Source organism: Nuphar pumila, chromosome 6 (assembly GCF_984573655.1).
Source record: "Nuphar pumila chromosome 6, dmNupPumi1.hap1.1, whole genome shotgun sequence".
Classification (NCBI taxonomy): domain Eukaryota; kingdom Viridiplantae; phylum Streptophyta; class Magnoliopsida; order Nymphaeales; family Nymphaeaceae; genus Nuphar; species Nuphar pumila.
This window is the reverse complement of record NC_143254.1, coordinates 19,340,009-19,360,607: the sequence shown is the minus strand read 5'-3', so window position 1 is coordinate 19,360,607 and position 20,599 is coordinate 19,340,009. Positions and strand designations below refer to the sequence as shown.

General features: G+C 37.9%; 1 protein-coding gene across 3 annotated transcripts; it reads left to right on the top strand.

Annotated features, from left to right (window-relative positions):
- Positions 1-11,164: 11,164 nt before the first annotated feature.
- Positions 11,165-19,441, top strand: LOC149834208 (zinc finger protein BRUTUS-like). 3 transcript variants are annotated; one of them, XR_016432753.1, is made up of 15 exons: positions 11,165-11,605; positions 12,832-13,041; positions 13,542-13,736; positions 13,822-14,126; positions 14,235-14,472; positions 14,549-14,717; positions 14,829-16,085; positions 16,258-16,429; positions 16,597-16,818; positions 16,924-17,061; positions 17,605-17,839; positions 17,970-18,029; positions 18,249-18,320; positions 18,688-18,907; positions 19,055-19,441. XR_016432753.1 is itself a non-coding variant. In XM_090011280.1 (14 exons), exons 1-14 carry the CDS (start codon positions 11,267-11,269, stop codon positions 18,787-18,789), a joined length of 3,714 nt encoding a protein of 1,237 aa, XP_089867406.1. In that variant the 5' UTR covers positions 11,165-11,266; the 3' UTR covers positions 18,790-19,441. The 3 variants fall into 3 exon arrangements, 2 of the variants coding, with proteins under 2 accessions (XP_089867406.1, XP_089867405.1); XM_090011280.1 differs by having other exon boundaries at positions 18,688-19,441; XM_090011279.1 differs by lacking the exons at positions 18,688-18,907; positions 19,055-19,441 and having other exon boundaries at positions 18,249-18,522.
- The last annotated feature ends 1,158 nt before the right edge of the window (positions 19,442-20,599 follow it).

Genomic DNA, 20,599 nt, shown 5'->3' with positions numbered 1-20,599 from the left:
TCGTTTGGTTTGCAAGTTTGTATATGGAAGAGGTCACCTGGTCTTGCAAAATAGTCACTCTCTTGAAGTCCAAGTCTAGTTGTATTCTAAAGACTCAATCACACTAATTCTCAGTTTGCATCTTCATAAATCTCAAAATGGGATGATTAAAATTTTAAAAATAACAATCTTAAGAACGTGTCTTCAGGTTTGAGATCTCAATCTTACAAAATCTTGTTTGTACCACCATGTTCCAATCTAACGGGCTATCACATGCATTTGCCTGTATCTTCTTGAAATGTAGTTAATCACAGTGGCTAATGACAGGATGGCAATGTGTTGGGCATTTAATGGTTGATTAGCTTCTTTTGCTGGGGGCCAAGTTGCTTTCCAAGTGGTTGGAAAGTATGTGTATGGCCAAAATCAAGATGTTAAAGTTACTAATTCAAATGAATGATGATTACTTCCTCTAACTAGTCTTTCTTAGATTCATTAAAGATCCACTACATAAAGATGACGATGACAAACCCAAGGACTTCACTAAACAAAGTTATAGTGGCTCTAAATATGGTGAATCAAGCCTTTCCACTCATCATACTGATTATCTTGGCCTCCTTTTTCTTTTTATGACGGGAAACCACTGTTTTTTTTTAGAGACAGTGGATCAGGTGCAATCACATTTCACACTTTAGTGTGCCGCTGCACCTGATCTGCCCTCTAGTACCCTAGAGATGGAGGGCACTCAGGTGAAGCGGCACACCAACGTGTCCAATGTGATTGCACCTGATTTGCCCTCTTTTTTTAGATCACCAGAAGAAATCTGTGTTTATCACCTCCTTTCAGGGAGCCTCTGATGCAAAACCTGGGGATGCAAACGGTTCGAATCCGTAACAGCTAAATACTTGGAGATTCAGATTGGAATTGGATCTGTAACAGCAAAAAATTGCACACCCTCCATCCTGGATCCGACCCATTTGCATCCTACAGTCTCGGGATACCACCCTTTGGGCATATGTAGCTATTTCTTTCACTTCAGCATTAAGTCTATGGGTGCTTATCCCGGTGTTCAAAGATGGGATGTCCAGAAAGCTGCAGAGAATTGTGTCCACCCTCTAGGTTGGTGAGTGTGCCTTATCTTGGTTTAATACTAAAGAATCCATGTCCAAGGATCGTATTATATATGCAGGCTAAATGGCAAAAGAGCTTATAATCTGGACCTCTAACTACGATGACTTCTACTTATCTGGCTACTCGTGCTGGTGAATCTGGCTCCAACTATTATGACAGAGAACTTTGGCAGAAGCATAATAAAATCCAAGACTAATTTTATAAGTTCTTTAATGAAGAACTTGCCAACTTCATATATGTGCTTCACCAAACACCTACGTCCCAAATGGCTTGAATGAAATGTTGAAGATTTTTTACAGCCAGCTATGGAAGTCTAATTAAATTGAAAGAGAGATAAGTAGTAAAAGTAGTCATTTTCTGTATAGGCAGGGTCTTGCAAAGTTGAGTAGTATTATATTTTGTGATTGATGGGATACGTGAAGTGAGAAATTCATCCAAGAAAGTGATGCAATCGAGCAATGAGGAATATTATGATTGTGTTATTGATGTAACAAGGATATTAAAAAAAGATACACCAAATGTAGGCATCCCCAACGTATTGTGCTGCCCAAGGTGCGCGCATGATAGTGTCATTGAAGGTGCATGGTGGGCTATAACGTGTCAAGCCAAATAGGCATGTGGCTGAGCACATCATTGAAATTTGATGTGTCTAGTGACAAGGGTTCCAAATTTTGGAATGTTAGAGCCCTGAAATTCCAAAAGGTCATTATTTTAGATGCCTTGACATTCCAAGCTCAAGGAGGGCATAGTGTGGAAGATATTTAGCTTGGCTTTGCATGTTGGAATCTGAGTAGAAATCCAAGAGGACTATGGATACCTTGTAGGCTCCAATTTAGGGCTTATATTTAACAAAATGACAATGATATGATATGGTTTGGCTTTATGTGCTCATTATTTTCATCATCCTCAATACCTAACTTTATTTCCTTCAAAAAACAATGACATGATATACACTTTGGAGAACTCGATAAATCAATGTGACTTCGTCACACCCACTAACAATATATAATCGATCCCACCACCTGAGCAAATGTCAATACGCCACCCAGTTTGTCTGGTAGGAGCAGTTAGTGTACGTCACCTTATGTTGGACATCGCAAGTTCAAATCCTAATGTACGATTGTATAACCGGTAAGGGTCTGCTTAACCCCAGCTTTCTTATAAAAAAAATGTCTATAAGCCACGCATAATTCTTGGAAGATAACACAATTGAATCAATAGCACAATCTAATACATTATTCAAATCACCCAAAAATGCAATTGCCTCCTCATATTTTGTCACAGTAAAGTTAGATAGTATGCACATGGCACGTCACTTGGGTACTCCTGATCGGGTCTCCTCGTCACTCCATCCATAGCTCATGCCAATGTGAGGAGGAAGCAATGAAATGTTTCGGAGCACCATCTCTCTCTCTCTCTCTCTCTCTCTCTCTCTCTCTCTCTCTATATATATATATATATATATATATATATATATATATATATATATATATATATATATATATATATATATATATATATATCCAGCGTAAGGTCGGACGCCTCTGGCATCGAACCAGGTCGGATGCGCAAGAGGAGTCCGATTAAAAAAAATCCGCTGTTGGGACCCAAAAACGCTGTTTCAACACACGCCGCTGATCGCGTGCACGATCAGTTGCGTGCGTTGTGTCCGATGTATCGTCAAACACCTTATGTGTTTAATGATACACTCTACTATATATATATATATATATATATATATATATATATATATATATATATATATATATATACTTGGAATAAGTGAGCTAGTGTGTGAACTAAGCATTTTGGGGTACTTTTTTGCAAATTCAATCCTGCAGATGTGCTCGACAAGGTTCATTTGTTGGGAATCGGCAGTTGGATCATGTTTTTCCAAGAAAATATGATATTTGAATGTTTGAATATTGACAAAAATTTTAAGCTGTTGATTTTCTAGAATTTAATTTTTTTCTCATGCATCATAAAAGATGATCCAATATTCAGTCCTTATATAAAACTAAGCATGTAGAGCACATTTATATGGAAAAATCTAAGAAAAAACAAAAAATATAAAAAACTTGGTTCACATTATAGCGCTGTCTTGTTTCATAAACCATCATAAATGACTTTAAAGTGGAAACTTTCAAGTGTCTGCTTAATATGAAAATACAGATAGGGCTGGTGTTCATTTAGTAGTGAATTGAGCTCATGTTCATTTTAAATAATTTCATCCAAAATATTTATCAGTAATTTTCCTAGCGTAATCCCTTGGGATCTTGGGTTCAGAAAGGAATTTTATGGGAAATGCAACTAATCAAGGAAGGCTCCAACAAATGGAATCTTGAAAGTGGTATGACAATTGAGTTCTAGTTTGAACAATGGGTATGTCATTTATACTTACCAAGAATGAAATTACTGTATCAGAAGTAGAGTAATTATTGAATCATCAAGAAGAGACACAGTGGCCATTCTAAGTAGTCAACTTGAGGGACGCGGATGTTCAAATCTAATTCAGAAATAGCTTCTTCATACTCTTTCAATTTCAAAGGATTGGACTTGTCCAAAGTCTTGCAATTAGGTGGCAAGGGACTTGTCCAGGTTAACAGTTTTTAAGGCCCTTACAGATTTGGAAGGATAAATTACAGTTTGGAACTGTAATTTATTGTACATTCTATTTTGTTCAATGGCTGGTAGGGGTCTGCCTAACCCCAGCTTGCCTATCAAAAAAAAAAAAACTTTCTAAGCACACAACAAAACAATATAAAAATTCATACATGCGTTTGTTATGGTCTCAACAAGTTGACTAAAGAGATGGGTTTTGAATAATTTTTTATCACGATATTTGGCTTTGTTAAGGTAAGACCAACCTTTGCTTCTATCCAAATCTATATATGGTCTCAACATAATGGAATTGATACAGATCCCACCTGAACTTTTTTAGTTTTTAGAATGGGTTGCATCATGAGCATGGGATCCTCAAGATATTGGAGTAGATATCCTTGCCACTTTTTTTTTTTTATTTCCAATAAGCAAGCTGGGTGATAACCCCCGTGAGATTCAAACCCATGACCACTTAGTTATGATATTGTGACCTAACCATCCAACTGTGTCATTTGACTTCGGCATCACAAATCTGTTGGATCATGCTATGTTATGGCTCGAAGAAAAAAGCAAAATTGGATTGGCAATCTTGCACTAATTGGTTGAGGAGTCTTGGATCTAATTCCACCAAAAAAGGGAGGGGTATTCCTCTCTCTCTCTCTCTCTCTCTCTCTCTCTCTCTCTCTCTCAAACCTCTTGGATAAGTAGTGTTCTGAACTGAATTCTTCTTGGTTAAAGGAACTGCATGCATGTCATAATTACACAGTCCAAATCATGTTTCTTACAAAACAAGTTATATAGATCATATACATTTTTTATATAGTACACTTCTGTTGCAATAATTCACCCATCTTGCCTTTATCTAAAATATACTTTAGTATTTAATTGTATACATAAATAATTCAGCCATCCATGGTCAGATCTAGTTGGAAACACATTAGTAAAGTCTTGACTTGTTGATACCTTTATGTGTGTGCGTGTGTGAAATTTTATCAAATCAAATGTAAATTACACTATGTTAATGAGATTAGTTAGTTTCAAATGATAATGCTACACTATGTTTGATTACTGGACTGCTCTCAATCCGTTAGTTCATGACACAGAGAATTCAAATATGTTGTTGCAATCTATGGTGTTTCATCCTCCCGAGCCATTAACCTTATCATAGACAACCCATAGTTACGAATTAAGGAGTAAGGGTCCAATCATATCGGATATGGGCTGGATCTTGATAGATCCAAATCTGAATTTAAAATTCAAAAATAGATCTGAGTCTGAGTCTAGACCTGAACTATATCCAATCAGGTAGGGTTAATTCAAGATCCAGCATATATGTGGTAAAAACAATTAGAAATAAGCTCTTTACGTGTAAAAAATGAGATCAGATTGCTGGATTTTGGTTCAAGTCCGAATTGAATCTGACTTAAAACACTAAATTGACTACCGAAATAAATAAATATCCAAAAGCACATTGAGATCTTACTTTAAGAAACCGAATCATGTCTGATGTGGATCAGATATCCAACCATATCCGATGTACAAACAAAGGGCAGAAGAGCATATAACAAATAGTAAGAGTGTTCTGCCATTTTTAAGAAGTCAAAGGCCTTAACTGCGAATATACCTTTTTTAATATCCCTTAATTTATTTAATTTGGGGATCTCTCTTGGTCCACAAGTTTAAGCAAAGTCATCTTTAACCAATCATAATCTAGAGGTGCCTGAAGTGATGCACAAACAGATATCTTTTTCACATGGATATATTCTATTGGATAATTTCAACATAAACTATGAACTATACCCTTAATTATTTGCATCATGTTGTATAAATAATACAAATATATAATGATAACAAACTCCTCCAAGTGCGCCCTAATTATCGTGATAGATTTGTGATATCTTCAAAATTATATAATCCTCAAAAATCATGATATTTTCAAAAGACTGTCTGCGTTAAAACATGGGGAGATTATCCTGATATTAGCACAATTATAAATTACTTGTTGTTTTTATTTATTTTTACAGTTTATATAAGTTCTGTATATGCAACTATTTTCACCAAAAACAAAATATTTTAAATTTAATGTGAGATTTTTCGTAGCTATTTTTTCCAATATCCTGATTGATGACCCCGCCCTTCTTTCCTATTATTGCAAGATTACAATCTCCAATTTCTAAATCCATTTAGTTGTAATCATTAATTTCATGTGCTAGTTGTCTGGTAACCCCAACCAACCCATCTTAAAGCACAATAAATGAGAAAATATCAAGCTTACTGCACACCTGGCTCTCTTTTTTGGTAAAAAGCCCAAAAATAAATTTCATAAAAAATAAGTTAGCACAAAACTCCAAACATAAGATTTAGAAAGTAAATCTCATGATAAGGTCTCATAAGATTTAAGATCTCATGATATTTTGAAAGTTAATATCTTTTGAATAGCATTTTGACTTTTCAAAAACACAAGCAAAAGTATGTTTTTGAGTATATGATCCTTGCACGTTTTTGAGTTTTTTTTATTGAGGGGTAAATTGTAATTGCCACTTTCCACTGACCTATTTAAGATTTTTTTCTCCCATGAAATCAGCTTCCCAAAGGGTTTTTAATTTTCCTATTTTCTCCAAAGCCTCCAAGTACTTTCCTTATGCCCTAATTCCTTGATCATGCGTTGGGGCATAGGTCAGTATCCATTTGGAATAGGATATCCAACTGATAAAAACTTGCAAACCCATATCAATGAAAATATGTGGTACCTTTTTTTTAAAATTTATTATCCATAGAAACCGCACCCGGCATGAAGATCTGGTTGCACTGGCTCAGCCTGCCATACCTATGGTCATTGTGCCGACAGCATAAAACTTCGATGCTAAGACCCTTGCCCCCAGGGCTTATGCTACGCATAAGCTTGCACAAAGGGGCAACACCTATGAGAATCGAACCTTGATTGCTCATCTAGCAGCCAAGGCTCCAACCCCCTTGAGGCAAATATGTGGCGCTTGCTTATACGAATCCGAAATAATCAGGTTTTGTATAATCTGAATCAGGTTTACATGCATTTTAGAGGCATTGAAGCTAAAATTCCAACTGGATCCCGTTCTGTCAGGTTTCTCCCTTCAGTTTGGATATTCTGAATGGACCCAATTATGTTTGATTGGAGCTACCCATGTGCTGGGCCTGAATTATTTACATCTCTAAAGGGTGTGGGCATGAAATAGCCAATCCATATAGTCCCAATAAGGTTTGATGATGATGATGATGATGATGATGATGATGATGATGATGATGATGATGTGGTTAGTGGAATGCATATGGCCCAGCAAATAAATCATTGAAAGTTCAGAACTAACCTGACCCCTTTGACCCATGTCACAAAGACACGGGGGCACAAGGACACCGGATTAGGTTCGATTTGAAAGAATTTTTTTTAAGGAACATAAGAACACAAAAAAATTTATTTTTAAACAATGAGAAATTATTTTTTATATTTTAGTATTTAAAAGTCCTTTTTTATTTCAATATTATTAAAACAATAGAATATTAAAATAATAGCCCAAGTATGGGTCCAAATCAGTGTGTTGGTTGGTTTCACCTAGAACCAGCTAAAATGATGTGTCCCTGTGACATAGATTATGAACCATCTATTGCAACACTCATAGATAGTTTTTTTTATATATTTATACAGAGAAGCTGCCCTAAAAAACACAGAGACCTAAATGCACTGGCTTTGCCTGCCGTACTTACGATCACTGTCCTGACAGCGTAAAACTCCATAGACTTACCCCTTGCCCCCATGTTTTGGCTTGCACAAAGGGTGATTCCTATGAGATTTGAACCTAAACCGCTTGCCTAGTGGCCTAGTTAGGTCCCATCGCACTACGTCAAACCACTTTGGGGGCGACTCATACCTAGCTTATTTAGTTCAGTTTCACCAAATAGTCTTTAGCCAAACATTTAGCTTATCCAACCTAGGCTGGAGCCTTACCACCTTAGCCCAATCTGCATCCTTTGGTTTATCACTTAGTTGACCTTAACTGCAAATTGACCATTTGAATATTGCTTGCCTTGCACTAAAAAAATACATTTTGTGGTTTTGACATCTTTTGTTAATGTTGGTTGAAACCCGGTGGCCTTTTATATTTTTATATTTTGATGCACCAGTGATTACCTCAAACTTTGTTTTTTATTTCAAGTTGTCCACAAATTTTATTATTATTATTATTATTATTATTATTATTATTATTATTATTATTATTATTATTATTATTATATTGAAGTACCTCGATCTAATTCAAAGCCCAAAAAGGGTTGGCAGTGAGCTTCAATTAACACCACCACCTATATTCTTTTCAGAAAAAAAAAAGTTCATGCAGCTCTTTATTGTGGGCCTTTCATCCTAATGATGGATGGTGTGGATGTGAATATATACCAAATGCAAATGGTGGCGATACTTTACCATACAGACATTTACCTGGTTGGTGTTTAAATTGTATTTTATCGAGAACCAATTAATGGGCCTGCCCCACTTTGAGGTAAACCTCGAGTAGAGTCACCGACACCCAAACTCTTACCGAGCTCACCAGTTAAAGGCACCAGTGGAGTCCAACCTGGGATGAAGTAGTCAACGCCTTCTCCCCCAAGCCCACAGCCACTTGGGCAACCTAGACGGGTGTTATTTTTCATCAAGCTAGAATTAGTGAAAAACAGTTTCAGATCTATGCAATAATATAAAGACCTAGGGAGGGCAGTGGACCAGGGCTGGGGACAAGGTCTCCACCCCCCTCCCCGTCCTCCGTCCCCACACGAGTTTTGATTTTAACCTCCATCCCCATTTCATGTCCTTCATCTCCGGTCTAAAGGGGACGAGGCGGGGTGGGGCCCAATTTCCCTTCAATCCATTGCCATCCCTAAAGAAGGATTGGGGAAGGGGAGGGGCGGGGAATGGGACGGTGACGGGGCGAAGCGGGGAAAGCGTAAGTCCATTCTCACCTTCATCCTGCACGACTTTTGATTTTAACCTCCATCCCCGTTTCATGTCCTCCATCCTCGGTCCAAACTGGGCGAGGCAGGGCAGGCCCCCATCCCTATAAAGACCATGTTAAACCACACAACGTGGTCAACAAATTTTTGCATCTCTTTGTAAAAATGGAGGAAAGTAGCAAAAATTGCATATTTGCAGTCACAATAGTGTAGACATGAGAGTAGAGAATAATTGAAGGCATATCTGTATATATTTTATAGTAAAGCGATCCCTACTTTTAAACTTCCATGAACGCTTGCAAAGATTATGATTTTATGGGAAAGTAGATCATTTTCTCTCAGATGAGGAAGTTCTTTAGCGCTCCGAGCACCTCATTCATTTTCTTAAGAGCCCGTTTGTTTCGGGGCACTTTCACGAGAAATTAAGTGCCAGAATGGCTCTCCCTTTACGCTATGGGTAAAAAGTTAAAATCCAATAAGTTGGGTGACAGAAGTTCATGCTAGCCCAAGTGTGGCTCAGCATTTCCCACCTCTCTCCTATTCTCATGTGGAAACCCTTTCAAGATTTTTTTTGTCATCAAAATTACTACCCCCCTTGAAGAAGGTATTTCATGGGAAAGACAAACTGGCATGTGTTTTCAGAAACTGGTGTCAGTTCCATGAAAAGTGGTTCCCTTTCATGGGAATAAAACAAAACGGTCACTGAAGCAAAATAACAAAAAAAAAAAAAAGACACTATTTTCTTATGCGAAGAAATGTACTTGTGAAAGTTCTCTCCACTCTTAGTCTCGAGGAAGCAGAACTCAACACGACTTCCAAAAGGGCATGGTTTAATTTCCTGTTTGCAAAGTTATTAGAAAACTTAGGACCCATTTATTTGAAGTAATTTTCATGGAAAATTATTGAGCCGGCATCCCTTTCCTTCTATTTCTCACCATGGATAAAACCATAGTTACCAAGAAATGAAATGGATACGTGAAGCGAGTGAAGAAGGGGAGTGTCAAAGAGTAATATGAAGCATGAAGTGGGATCTCTGTGCCAAATATCTTGAGATTTAAAAAAAAAAAATCTTGTGATGATATCGTGAGAAACTGCATAAAAGTTTTAAACAGTAATTTCTCACGAGATTTTCAAACCATGACAAATATCATGATATTTACGTTTTTAGCAGATATTTATCGTGAAAACACCCAGGTTTTTTTTTAAATGTTTTTTATTTATATTTTCTTATAAAAAATATTTTTTACATTTTTAAAATTATTTTTTATTGCCAAGATTTTACCGAAAAAAATGTGAGATTTATAAAAATTTCAAAATCTCCCAAGTTTTTAACTGCTGATATTTTGCCGTTTTTGACTTTTGTCACTACGAGTGAGATTCGTTTTAAAAGCAGCTATGGAAACCACGCGAGAATCAAAAACCAAACATGAAGAAAACAAGGGGGAGCAAGTGAGAAATGAGAATATTAACATGAAAAGACAAAACAAGGAAGGGGCGAGGGAGAAAGTGAAAAAATGAAGGGAAAACAAGTGAGAATGAAGAAAAAATAAAAAAGAAGCAATAAGTGAGGAAATGGGATTCCCATTACATGGAAAGTGAGTTTCCCCCACACTTCCCCCTCTTAAAGAAGCATAACACTTTCTGCTTTGAAAGTATGTTTTCCATTAAATGAAAAGTTAGTTTTTCCCACACTTCCCCCTCTTAAGGAAGCATGACCTTATATATATATATATATATATATATATATATATATATATATATATATATATAGAGAGAGAGAGAGAGAGAGAGAGGAGTAAGTGCCTACCAAAGTTAGGAGCCTACCTCGAACTAACGGGAAGTTTTTCAAGAAAAAGTTTTTTCGCTTCTCTGTGTAGCATGAGAAAAACAAAGCGAGAAAATGTGAAAAAATAAAGAAAAGAAGAGAGTGGTGGTGGTGGTGGTGGTGGTGGTGAGATACGGGGATTGTAAAAATATTTTTTTATTTATTTAAAACATTCAGTCATCCCTCGTTCCTATAAAAAACATACGTTTTCTAAATACTCTCAAGAAAAAAAAAAAAAGACTCTCCTGTCTGAAAGGTCAGAAAAATGATTTTATTTATTTATTTTGCATCACTTTTTTTACGTTTTTTTCGCTTCCAAACGTGCCAAACAAAACATGAAAACTATCAGAGCGGTCCACATCACACCGACACCTGCTGCTGACACATCACAGTGCGATCGCTCAGCAGCTAACGTGGCAGCTTCGGTCCAAAGTGGCAAATCTGAGCCACGTCAGCAAGAGCCCCCTGTATATAAGATCCCCACCTTATCGATCCACGGGGAATGTAATGGGTCTCCCTCGGGCACCATTTTTCTTTGCCAATTAAAAAAAACAATTATTTGGTATATGGTTGCGTAACTGGTAAGGGGTCTGCCTAACACCAGCTTTCTCTGTCGAAAAATAATAATTAAAAAAAAAACATAGAGAGAGAGAAAGAGAGACCTGAAGGATTCTTCGTTTAATTTCCACTGTGAGAGAGGGAGAGGGAGAGAGTCTGTTGTTCTGGTCGTATACATCTCTGGCGTTTCGCCGTTAGGTGATGGCGACGCCGTTGGCGGGGTTGCAGCACAGCGATAGGGTGCTCTCGCAGCAGATGGTGTGCCCCCCAGTAGACCCTTCCTCTTCGTCGTCGCCGTCGTCGTCCTCCTCCCCGTCTGAGGCCACGGCAGCCGCGAAGGAGAACCTGCTGAGGTCGTCTCACCGGTCGCCGATCCTTATGTTCCTCTTCTTCCACAAGGCCATCCGGTCGGAGCTCGACCGTGTCCACCTCGCCGCCCTCGACTTCGCCACCGACTCCGGCGGCAGCATCGACGCCTTGCGCAGCCGGTACCATTTCCTCCGGATGATCTACAAGAACCACGTCATTGCTGAGGATGAGGTACTCCCTTCCTTCCTTTGGTTCTTTCTCGGCTGGAATTGTACGTAGATCGCGATTGGATTCACATAATTCGCAATGTTTAGAGTTTCCGATTCGAACCGCGTTCGAAGATTGGGAATTTGTTCTTTTTTTTTTTAATCGGCAGTATTTGCGTTGTTGTGGTTTTTCGATTTGTATTGAATGCTTGAGGTTGGGTATTCGTTCTCAATGTTTACGTTTTTCTATTTGTTCGAGTGCTTGAGTTTGGGAATCGACCGTCGATGTCTTTTTTTTGGAATAATTTTTTTCTTTTTTTTTTGCCTTCTTAACGGGGTGCAGATGATGAGAATTGTTCTGGAACTCTATACAATGCGATTTGCGTCGAATTTTTTATGGTTTTAGAGGATTTGTAGCTGTTTCTTAGGGATTTTGCGATTTGAAATGAGCCATATGGTATCGTAGTTGTGTCTATGTGCGAAAGCGTAAATTTTTATGCTTAATCTTTCGCCAAAATAATAATGGAAAGAACTTGTTCTTCTGACTATATATAGATGAGAATTTGTTGATGAATTCTTGCTTCTTGACTAGAGAGGTAATTGGATTCATTTCGAAATCTTTGCATCAGTTTGATGCACATTAGTGGCCCTAAAAATCTTGTTAGTACAAAACTGTTATTTTTTGGCAATACCATAGGTGAAGTTGAAAATAGTACACGCATTCATGCTGGGTATTTTAACGATGTTTTTTATTGATTCGTAGCATGTAAAGGCATTGGTTTTATGTACTCTAGTCTGCTATTGGCCATAGCTTCTATTTTTTATTGTTTCCACAATTATGAGTTAGGTGTTAATCATTGTCTCTCTCGAGAGCACATAGACATGTATCTTATTTCTTTATCAAATGTTCCCAGTAAAGCATACTTGGTATTTATTTGGATACGCAAGATCTTTCTACTTCAGAGCTGGGTATTCTTGAAGGTGTCTGTTTAGTGCAGTGGTTGGCCATTTTGTTTGTTGTTCTTTCTCCTCCGGTTTATAGGAAATCATTAGTCGTGATCTTGTCTACTGGATTTATATGTTGAATGGTGCATGCCATGTGTTCCTGGGGATCTTGCATTTTTCTTCTTTCTTTTTTCATGTGAATTTCTATGAACGGTTTAAGTGGTCTTGGTGATGACACTCACTGCAATGGACTGCCAAGATTTGATGTTAATCTTCAGCTTATGTGAGCAATTTTCTTGAACACAGGTGATATTTCCAGCCCTTGATATACGTGTGAAGAACGTAGCACGGGCATACTCATTGGAGCATAAAGGGGAAACTGACCTTTTTGATCACCTGTTTGAGGTGTTAAATTCCAACTTACGTGATGATGACAGTTTCAGGAGGGAACTGGCAGGATGCACGAGGGCCATCCAAACATCTCTTACTCAGCACATGTCCAAGGAAGAAGAACAGGTACCATACACAATGCTTAGATTTTCAAGGGGAATCTTGTTATGAAGGACATCATGTTATCATGTCAAGATATTTATGTGTCAACTTGCTAGTGTCGTCCAGTTGAAATAATACTTTTGTCCCTCAAGTTTGGCATTCATGCAATGCTTCCAGACTCTTGAAAAAGCCTGATTATCTGTATTGAGTCTAGGCCTAGGTTTACTGGTTTAGTGTGTTTCATGTTTGTGCCCAAAACCTATCTCATCTCAAGCTGGGTTCTGATAGCACATAGGGCAGTATGGGCTAGATATCCATCTTGCTTGCATGACTGTTGATCTCACCTGATGAAGGTTTTTCTGGATTGATTTTGTATCACATCAGACACGACTAGGGACCTATGCTTCTGTCAATGTTTGGTCTTACAGTGTTCTGCATTCTCGAGCTACTGATGAATTTTGTATGGTATTCAAAACATTAATCTTATCAGCATTTTTTTGTTGTTAAATTTTGATTCATTGCAGGTCTTCCCTTTGCTCATTGAGAAGTTCTCATTTACAGAGCAGGCTGCATTAATCTGGCAGTTTTTATGCAGTATTCCAGTGAGCATGATGGCTGAATTTCTGCCATGGATCTCATCTTCTCTTTCAGCAGAGGAGAAACATGATATGCGCAAGTGCTTGTGCAAGATAGTTCCTGAAGAAAAGCTTCTTCAACAAGTAATACTTCTAAAAGATGCTATTTGTTTCTTTCTGCTTCTTTCGAACAAGGTACTTACTCTCATGGGATTTTTTGCAAGCATAGGTTTTCTTTACCTGGATGGATGGAAGAAGTTCAACCAGGCCAAGCAAGTCTTGTGAAGATTGTCAGATCAAGTATGTCATGGATACAGATGAGCCTCCCAGAAGTGGTAAAAGGAAACAACCTGATCCTGATCTTGGTGGACAATGTCCTATAGATGAAATTTTACACTGGCATAATTCCATAAACAGAGATTTAAAGGATATCGCTGAGGAGGCGAGGAAGATAAAACTTTCAGGAGACTTTTCTGATCTTTCCGCTTTCAATGAAAGATTGCATTTTATTGCTGAAGTCTGCATCTTCCACAGGTTCATTGTCTTTGTGCTACAAGGCTTTCAATTGCCAATGTCTTATCATGTTGTGATGTTAATTTTCTGTATCTCATGGTTCCTTATTAGTTTGCTACTTTTTTGCAGTATTGCTGAAGACAGGGTCATATTCCCAGCTGTTGATACAAAGGTCAAGAAAGGTGTTTCGTTTGTCATGGAACATGCAGAAGAAGAGATTCAATTTAATGAGATTAGGTGCCTCATTGAAGATATTCAAAATGCAGAGGCTAATTCAACTGCGGCCGAGTTTTACAGAAAATTATGTGCACAGGCTGATCAAATAATGAATACTGTACAGCATCACTTTCAAAATGAGGAACTTGAGGTGAAACTATAACCGTTTCTCGTTTTTATCATTGATTTTTTTATAAAGCAGAAGTTAATATAATATTTATCTGTAGGTTCTTCCTCTTGCACGGGAGCATTTCAGTCACAAAGAGCAGCGAGAACTTCTGTACAATAGCCTATGCATGATGCCACTGAGGTTGGTGGAGCGTGTTTTACCATGGCTAGTAGGCTCACTAAAAGAAGAAGAAGCAAAATATGTTCTCCAAAATATGCGTTTGGCAGGTCCCATCTTCATACTTGTTTGCATTGTTGTTACATTGAAATTCTACTCAAAAACTTGCATTGTCTGTCATACATGAACATACAGAACTCAGTGATTGTTATGTCTTGCAGCTCCACATTCTGATGTTGCACTTGTTACATTGTTTTCCGGATGGGCTTGCAAAGGCCGTGCTCAGGATAGTTGTGATGCTGGAGCATTTATATGTTTAACTTCAGATCAAGTTGGTGGCTGCCCTGTAAAAATGTTGAATGGAGTTGATGAAAATTCTTATGGACGATGTTGTTCATGTGTTCCTGCATTAGTGTCTAATGGGGAGTCATCTTCTCTGCTGGTTGACGAATGTGTAAAGCCATTGAAACGTGCCAACCTCTTGGCAGAATATGAAAATGTTGGTGATCATGCTGAAGCCGGAAATTCTAGGATGTCGTCTTGTAGTAATCAGCCCTGTTGTGTCCCAGGATTAGGAGTTAGTGGCAGTAATTGTGGGAAAAGTAAAAGTTCACTTACTACTGCAAAGTGTTTACGTTCCTTATCATATAATTCTTCTGCACCGTCCCTTCACTCCAGCCTTTTTACGTGGCAATCAGACATGGGCTCTGGCATTGGGCAAACTTTAAGGCCCATTGACAACATTTTTCAATTTCACAAAGCCCTCAGAAAAGATTTGGAGTATTTGGATGTTGAATCTGGAAAGCTTATGGACTGTGACGAGAAATTCCTCCGGCAGTTCAGTGGAAGATTTCGCCTGTTGAGGGGCTTATACAAAGCTCACAGTAATTCAGAAGATGAAATCGTATTTCCTGCCTTGGAATCTAAGGAGTCCCTTCATAATGTTAGCCACTCCTATGCCATTGATCATAAACAGGAGGAGAATTTATTTGAAGATATATCATCTGTTCTTTCTGAGCTATCACAACTACATGAAGCCTTTAATGGTGTCGTGGAATCTGTAGATCACACTAAAAATGGATTTGGTATGTTCAGTTTTCATGATAATGACTGGACCAGAAAGCACCATGAGCTCACAACAAAACTTCAGGGCATGTGCAAATCACTCAGAGTTGCATTGGATCAGCACGTCTTCAGTGAGGAGCTTGAGCTATGGCCACTATTTGATACACATTTTACTGTTGACGAGCAGGATAAGATTGTAGGCCGTATTATTGGGACTACAGGAGCGGAGGTACTTCAAGCAATGTTGCCATGGGTGACGGATGCTCTCACTCAGGAGGAGCAAAATAAAATGATGGACACATGGAAGCATGCAACAAAAAATACCATGTTTAGCGAGTGGCTAAGTGAATGGTGGAAAGTAAGCTCTGAGGCATCTTCATCAAGGACTTCAGATGATAGCATTCCTGTGCAAGGTCGTGATATTTTTCAGTTATTGCTGTGCCTTTGCATTTTCTTTTCATGTGGACAGTATGTGGAATCAGGATAAATGCTTAAGTCTTAACGTTTCCTTCCATACAATGCACAAAGGTTTTTAAATCATTTACTTGGATGTGTTCTAATGGTTTCTGCCCTTCTGATAACCAGGTAATGATGCCCAGGAAAATGTGGACCAATGTGACCAGATGTTCAAGCCAGGATGGAAGGATATTTTCAGAATGAACCAAAATGAGCTTGAGGCAGAAGTAAGAAAGGTGTCTCGAGACTCATCACTAGACCCACGAAGAAAGGCATATCTTATTCAGAACCTTATGACCAGGTAACGAGGGAATACCTCCCAACTTAATTTCTGTTTTATCTTCTAAATTTTGAATTGGGTTTACTTGCTTATAACCTGAATGGAATCTAGCAGTCTGCTTCTGCTTTTGTACTTCAATTTGTTATAATAAGGTTGAAAAATGAACTAACTTTTTCTGGTTCTACTAGTCGTTGGCTAGCTTCCCAGCAGAAGTTGCCTCAATCAAGTGCAGGAGAAACTGCAAATGGTGATGACATACCTGGGTGCTCTCCATCATTTCGAGATGTGGAGAATAAGATATATGGCTGTGAACACTATAAAAGGAATTGCAAGCTTGTTGCTGCATGCTGCAACAAGCTGTTCACATGCAGGTTCTGTCATGATAAAGTCAGTGACCATTCAATGGACAGGTCTGTTTTCTTATCTTCTTGAAACTGAAATGATTGATGCTGATATATTATAACGCAAATCTAATTTTCTAAAGGTTTGCTATATTTACTCTTCATTCCTTGCAGGAAAGCAACTGCTGAGATGATGTGTATGCGTTGTTTGAAAATTCAGCCTGTTGGGCCAACATGTGTGACACCCTCTTGTGATGGATTTTCAATGGCAAAGTACTTTTGCAATATCTGCAAGTTATTTGACGATGAAAGGTCGGGAGACATTTTAGTTGAATTCTTGATGCTCATACAAAATTACATTATTTGAACAAATGCTTATATCTACAATCTGTGTGAATGGTCAACTGATGTCATTTTCAATTTGGATTGGTTTAGGTTATTCTGTGCCTTAATTTGTATGTGATTTTGTTGAGCAACATCTCATTGTGGCTTACTGGATGTGTTTCATGTTTGGGTCATACTTAGCAGTATCTATTTCAATTTCAATGGGTAACTGCTAATCTCTGTTGTTCAATTGTTCTTGTTCCTCTCTGACCTTGTCCCAATGTTTAGAATTAAGTATTATTGCCTTGGCTGGCTTGCCTAGCAGTAGAAATCCTCACCCAATTAAACTTCTTTGACTTTCTTTTTTTTTATTGAATGCTGAAGCTTTTTTATCCTCTTATGCTAGAAAAATTGGGATTATGCAAATGTAGTACTAACTTCTGGATAAAAAAAATGTAAAGAATCAATTTTGCTGTGTTATATTCTAAACTATATTTAGATATTCTTGACCAAAATTTTTACTTGCTGCAGGACAGTATATCATTGCCCTTTTTGTAATCTATGCCGCCTTGGAAAGGGGCTTGGTGTTGACTTCTTCCATTGCATGACTTGCAACTGTTGCCTGGGAATGCAACTGGTTGAGCACAAGTGCCGGGAGAAAGGTCTAGAGACAAATTGTCCAATTTGTTGTGATTTTCTCTTCACTTCAAGTGCATCAGTGAAGGCTCTTCCTTGTGGTCATTTCATGCATTCAGCATGCTTTCAGGTATTGCGTTTGTGGAGCAGTTGCTATACTGAAATTATAAGCATTCGTATGCAAACTTTGCCTTTGAACTTTTCTGTTTCATTAATAAGACTGATAGAAAAGAGCTTCTTGTTCTTTCTTCGGTGTTTAGGCCTACACTTGCTCTCATTATACCTGTCCAATATGCTGCAAATCCTTGGGAGACATGGCTGTAAGTGAACTTTTTATCTCCAAATTTATTTGAAAAGTTTTCCACTAAAGATGATTTCTGGTGGAGGTACAAGCTAGTTTGTGTTGGAGTGCATTTTTTTGGGTTAAATGTGTAATTTAACATTTATGATTTAAAATACAATGACGGGAAGAATTTCTAGTAAACAATATTTTTGGTTTCATTGTTGATTATCATCTCATTCTGCTACTTATCATTCAGGTCTACTTTGGCATGCTTGATGCCTTGTTAGCTGCAGAAGAGCTTCCTGAGGAATACAGAGATCGGTATCAGGTAAACAATACAGTACACTTTAGTTTTGAAAAATGCATAGAACCCACTGCCTATGTGTATATATGCATGTGTAGCAAAACAAAAATTAAAAAAAAGAATGTTATATGGGGATGGTGATAGATTGAGAAGGGACATCTGTAATTTGAAGCCATATTAAAGTGATGCTTCTTATCATTTGAAAATAACTTTTCAACCTGGTTGGTAGGCAAAGATCCGGTGGAGATTGGAAACTCTGGCTTTTAAATTCTGATCTCCAACCTTTAAGAACTGTGGAATTCTCAAAAAAAACCTTAGGAATTGTGGAGCCTTGCAGCTTTTTTATTTATGTATAGCAGTTTAAGATTTAAAAAGAAAAAATATCTTTCAGGATATTCTCTGCAATGACTGTGAGAAGAAGGGGATGTCTCGCTTTCATTGGCTGTACCATAAATGTGGGTCTTGCGGCTCATATAATACTAGAGTAATCTAGGCAAGATTTCCCAATTTTAGAAGAGGATGGTATATTGCATTGATGGCACATTTTCTACCACCCCTCCCATTGAGGACAAGCTTGAAGAAAGATGAAGTTTCTCTATTGATTGATGGTGGTGAGCTGTTTTTTCTGGGCTCTCGTGTACATATACATACATGCACCCAACTTGTCACAGGCGCTCCCAAGATATAATCAGTCTCTCTCTCTCTCTCTCTCTCTCTCTCTCTCTCTCTCTCTCTCTCTCTCTCTCTCTCTCATACAGTGGAGCACCAGTCCAAAGTTCTTCGGACATGCAATTGCAGCTTGAGTGGATCACATGCAGGCAACCAGCAGCATTATATATCAACCATTTGAAAGATCGGAATCTTTCTTGCCCATGCAGAGTCTGTTGAATCTGTTCTTGTAACTTGAAAATGGTTACCCATTGACACTGGGCCCAGTCCAAAGTTCTTCGGAATTGGCAGTGTTCAAATAACTGTACGTGGAAAGGAAAATGAAATCATGGAAGAATCATGAAATATCAGTAATGGTTTCCCTTGGTCTGGAAATTCTTTATGGTACTCACTGCGATATTTTTTGTGAAATGTATTCTTATGATTGTTATAGTTACTTGCCAATGCTTATGCTTCCCTTTACAGTTGAATTACTATCATCACCATCAAGATTTATCCAAACTATGATTGAATTACTATATTCATTAATATTATGGTTTCATTTCACGAGCTTCTAGGGGTAACTCTGGTGGCCGCAACAGTGTGTATTGCCCTCTTAGTGCGGCCTATGGGTTCAAGTCCTGTGGTGCTCATCCCTCAAGTTGGGTAGGTTAAAGGGTTCTAAGAGCCTGCTTGTTGAGTTCACCGACCAACCAAGTGGGCATTATGAATTGAGGGAGTTTCACCAACTTTCCTTCTTGGTTGGGCAGTGTTTTCAACTTTTCATATGAACTAAGGTTTTCCGCTGCTTGCTTGGATGATTTGCCTGTAATCTACCCTCTGAAGACATTTCACCTTGCACAAAGTTAGGCCCGTTTGGATAATATTTTGGAAAAGACGTTTTTTAAAAAAACATTTTGAAGGTGAATTTGTTAAAGAAATAAACATGTTGCATCTTCAAAATGTCTGCTATTGCAATCTTAGACCCTGCAACTGAGTTTAGTTGCTAAATCTTTTATTGGAACTGTTGTAGTTTACGTTTCAGGAGACGCCATTACGGATCAAGATTGGATGCATGGACACACGTTGTGACACGCAATGGCATGTATGAATTGTTTTTTTTCATATTTTTATAATATTTTGAATAACAAATATGCTTTTAAATGTTTGAATAATAAAAAATTTGTTTCCACGCCTCTCATTTTTTGAATATTTTGAAAATGCACATCTAGTCGTATCAAAACCTGGTTAGTGTCTGTATCTACTTGGTAGCGACCACCACTAATTGCCTGAGATCAATACTAGATGCCCGTTCGAGGCGTTTTAATTTGTTCACTCTTATGGTCGAGAGAGAGCTGATTCTTTGATTTCTGCATGATCCTCCCCACCACTACCCCTTTCTCATGAAAGCTAGTCTTGCTTTGATGAGAAGCACAAGTGGGAGTTAAATCATTCAGAAAATGATTGTACTGTACGCCAAATATGACGTGTTTCTCCAAATAGCCTTAAATTTTTAAAATTCTTTCGCTGTCTAAAATCCAAATAGAAAACTTTTTAAGACTTTTTTTTACCCTTCACACAAGCGAACTCATGAAGTTTGTGCAATATATTGTTTTTGCTCATCGACTAGGGTAAAACCTCACTTAAATCTCATA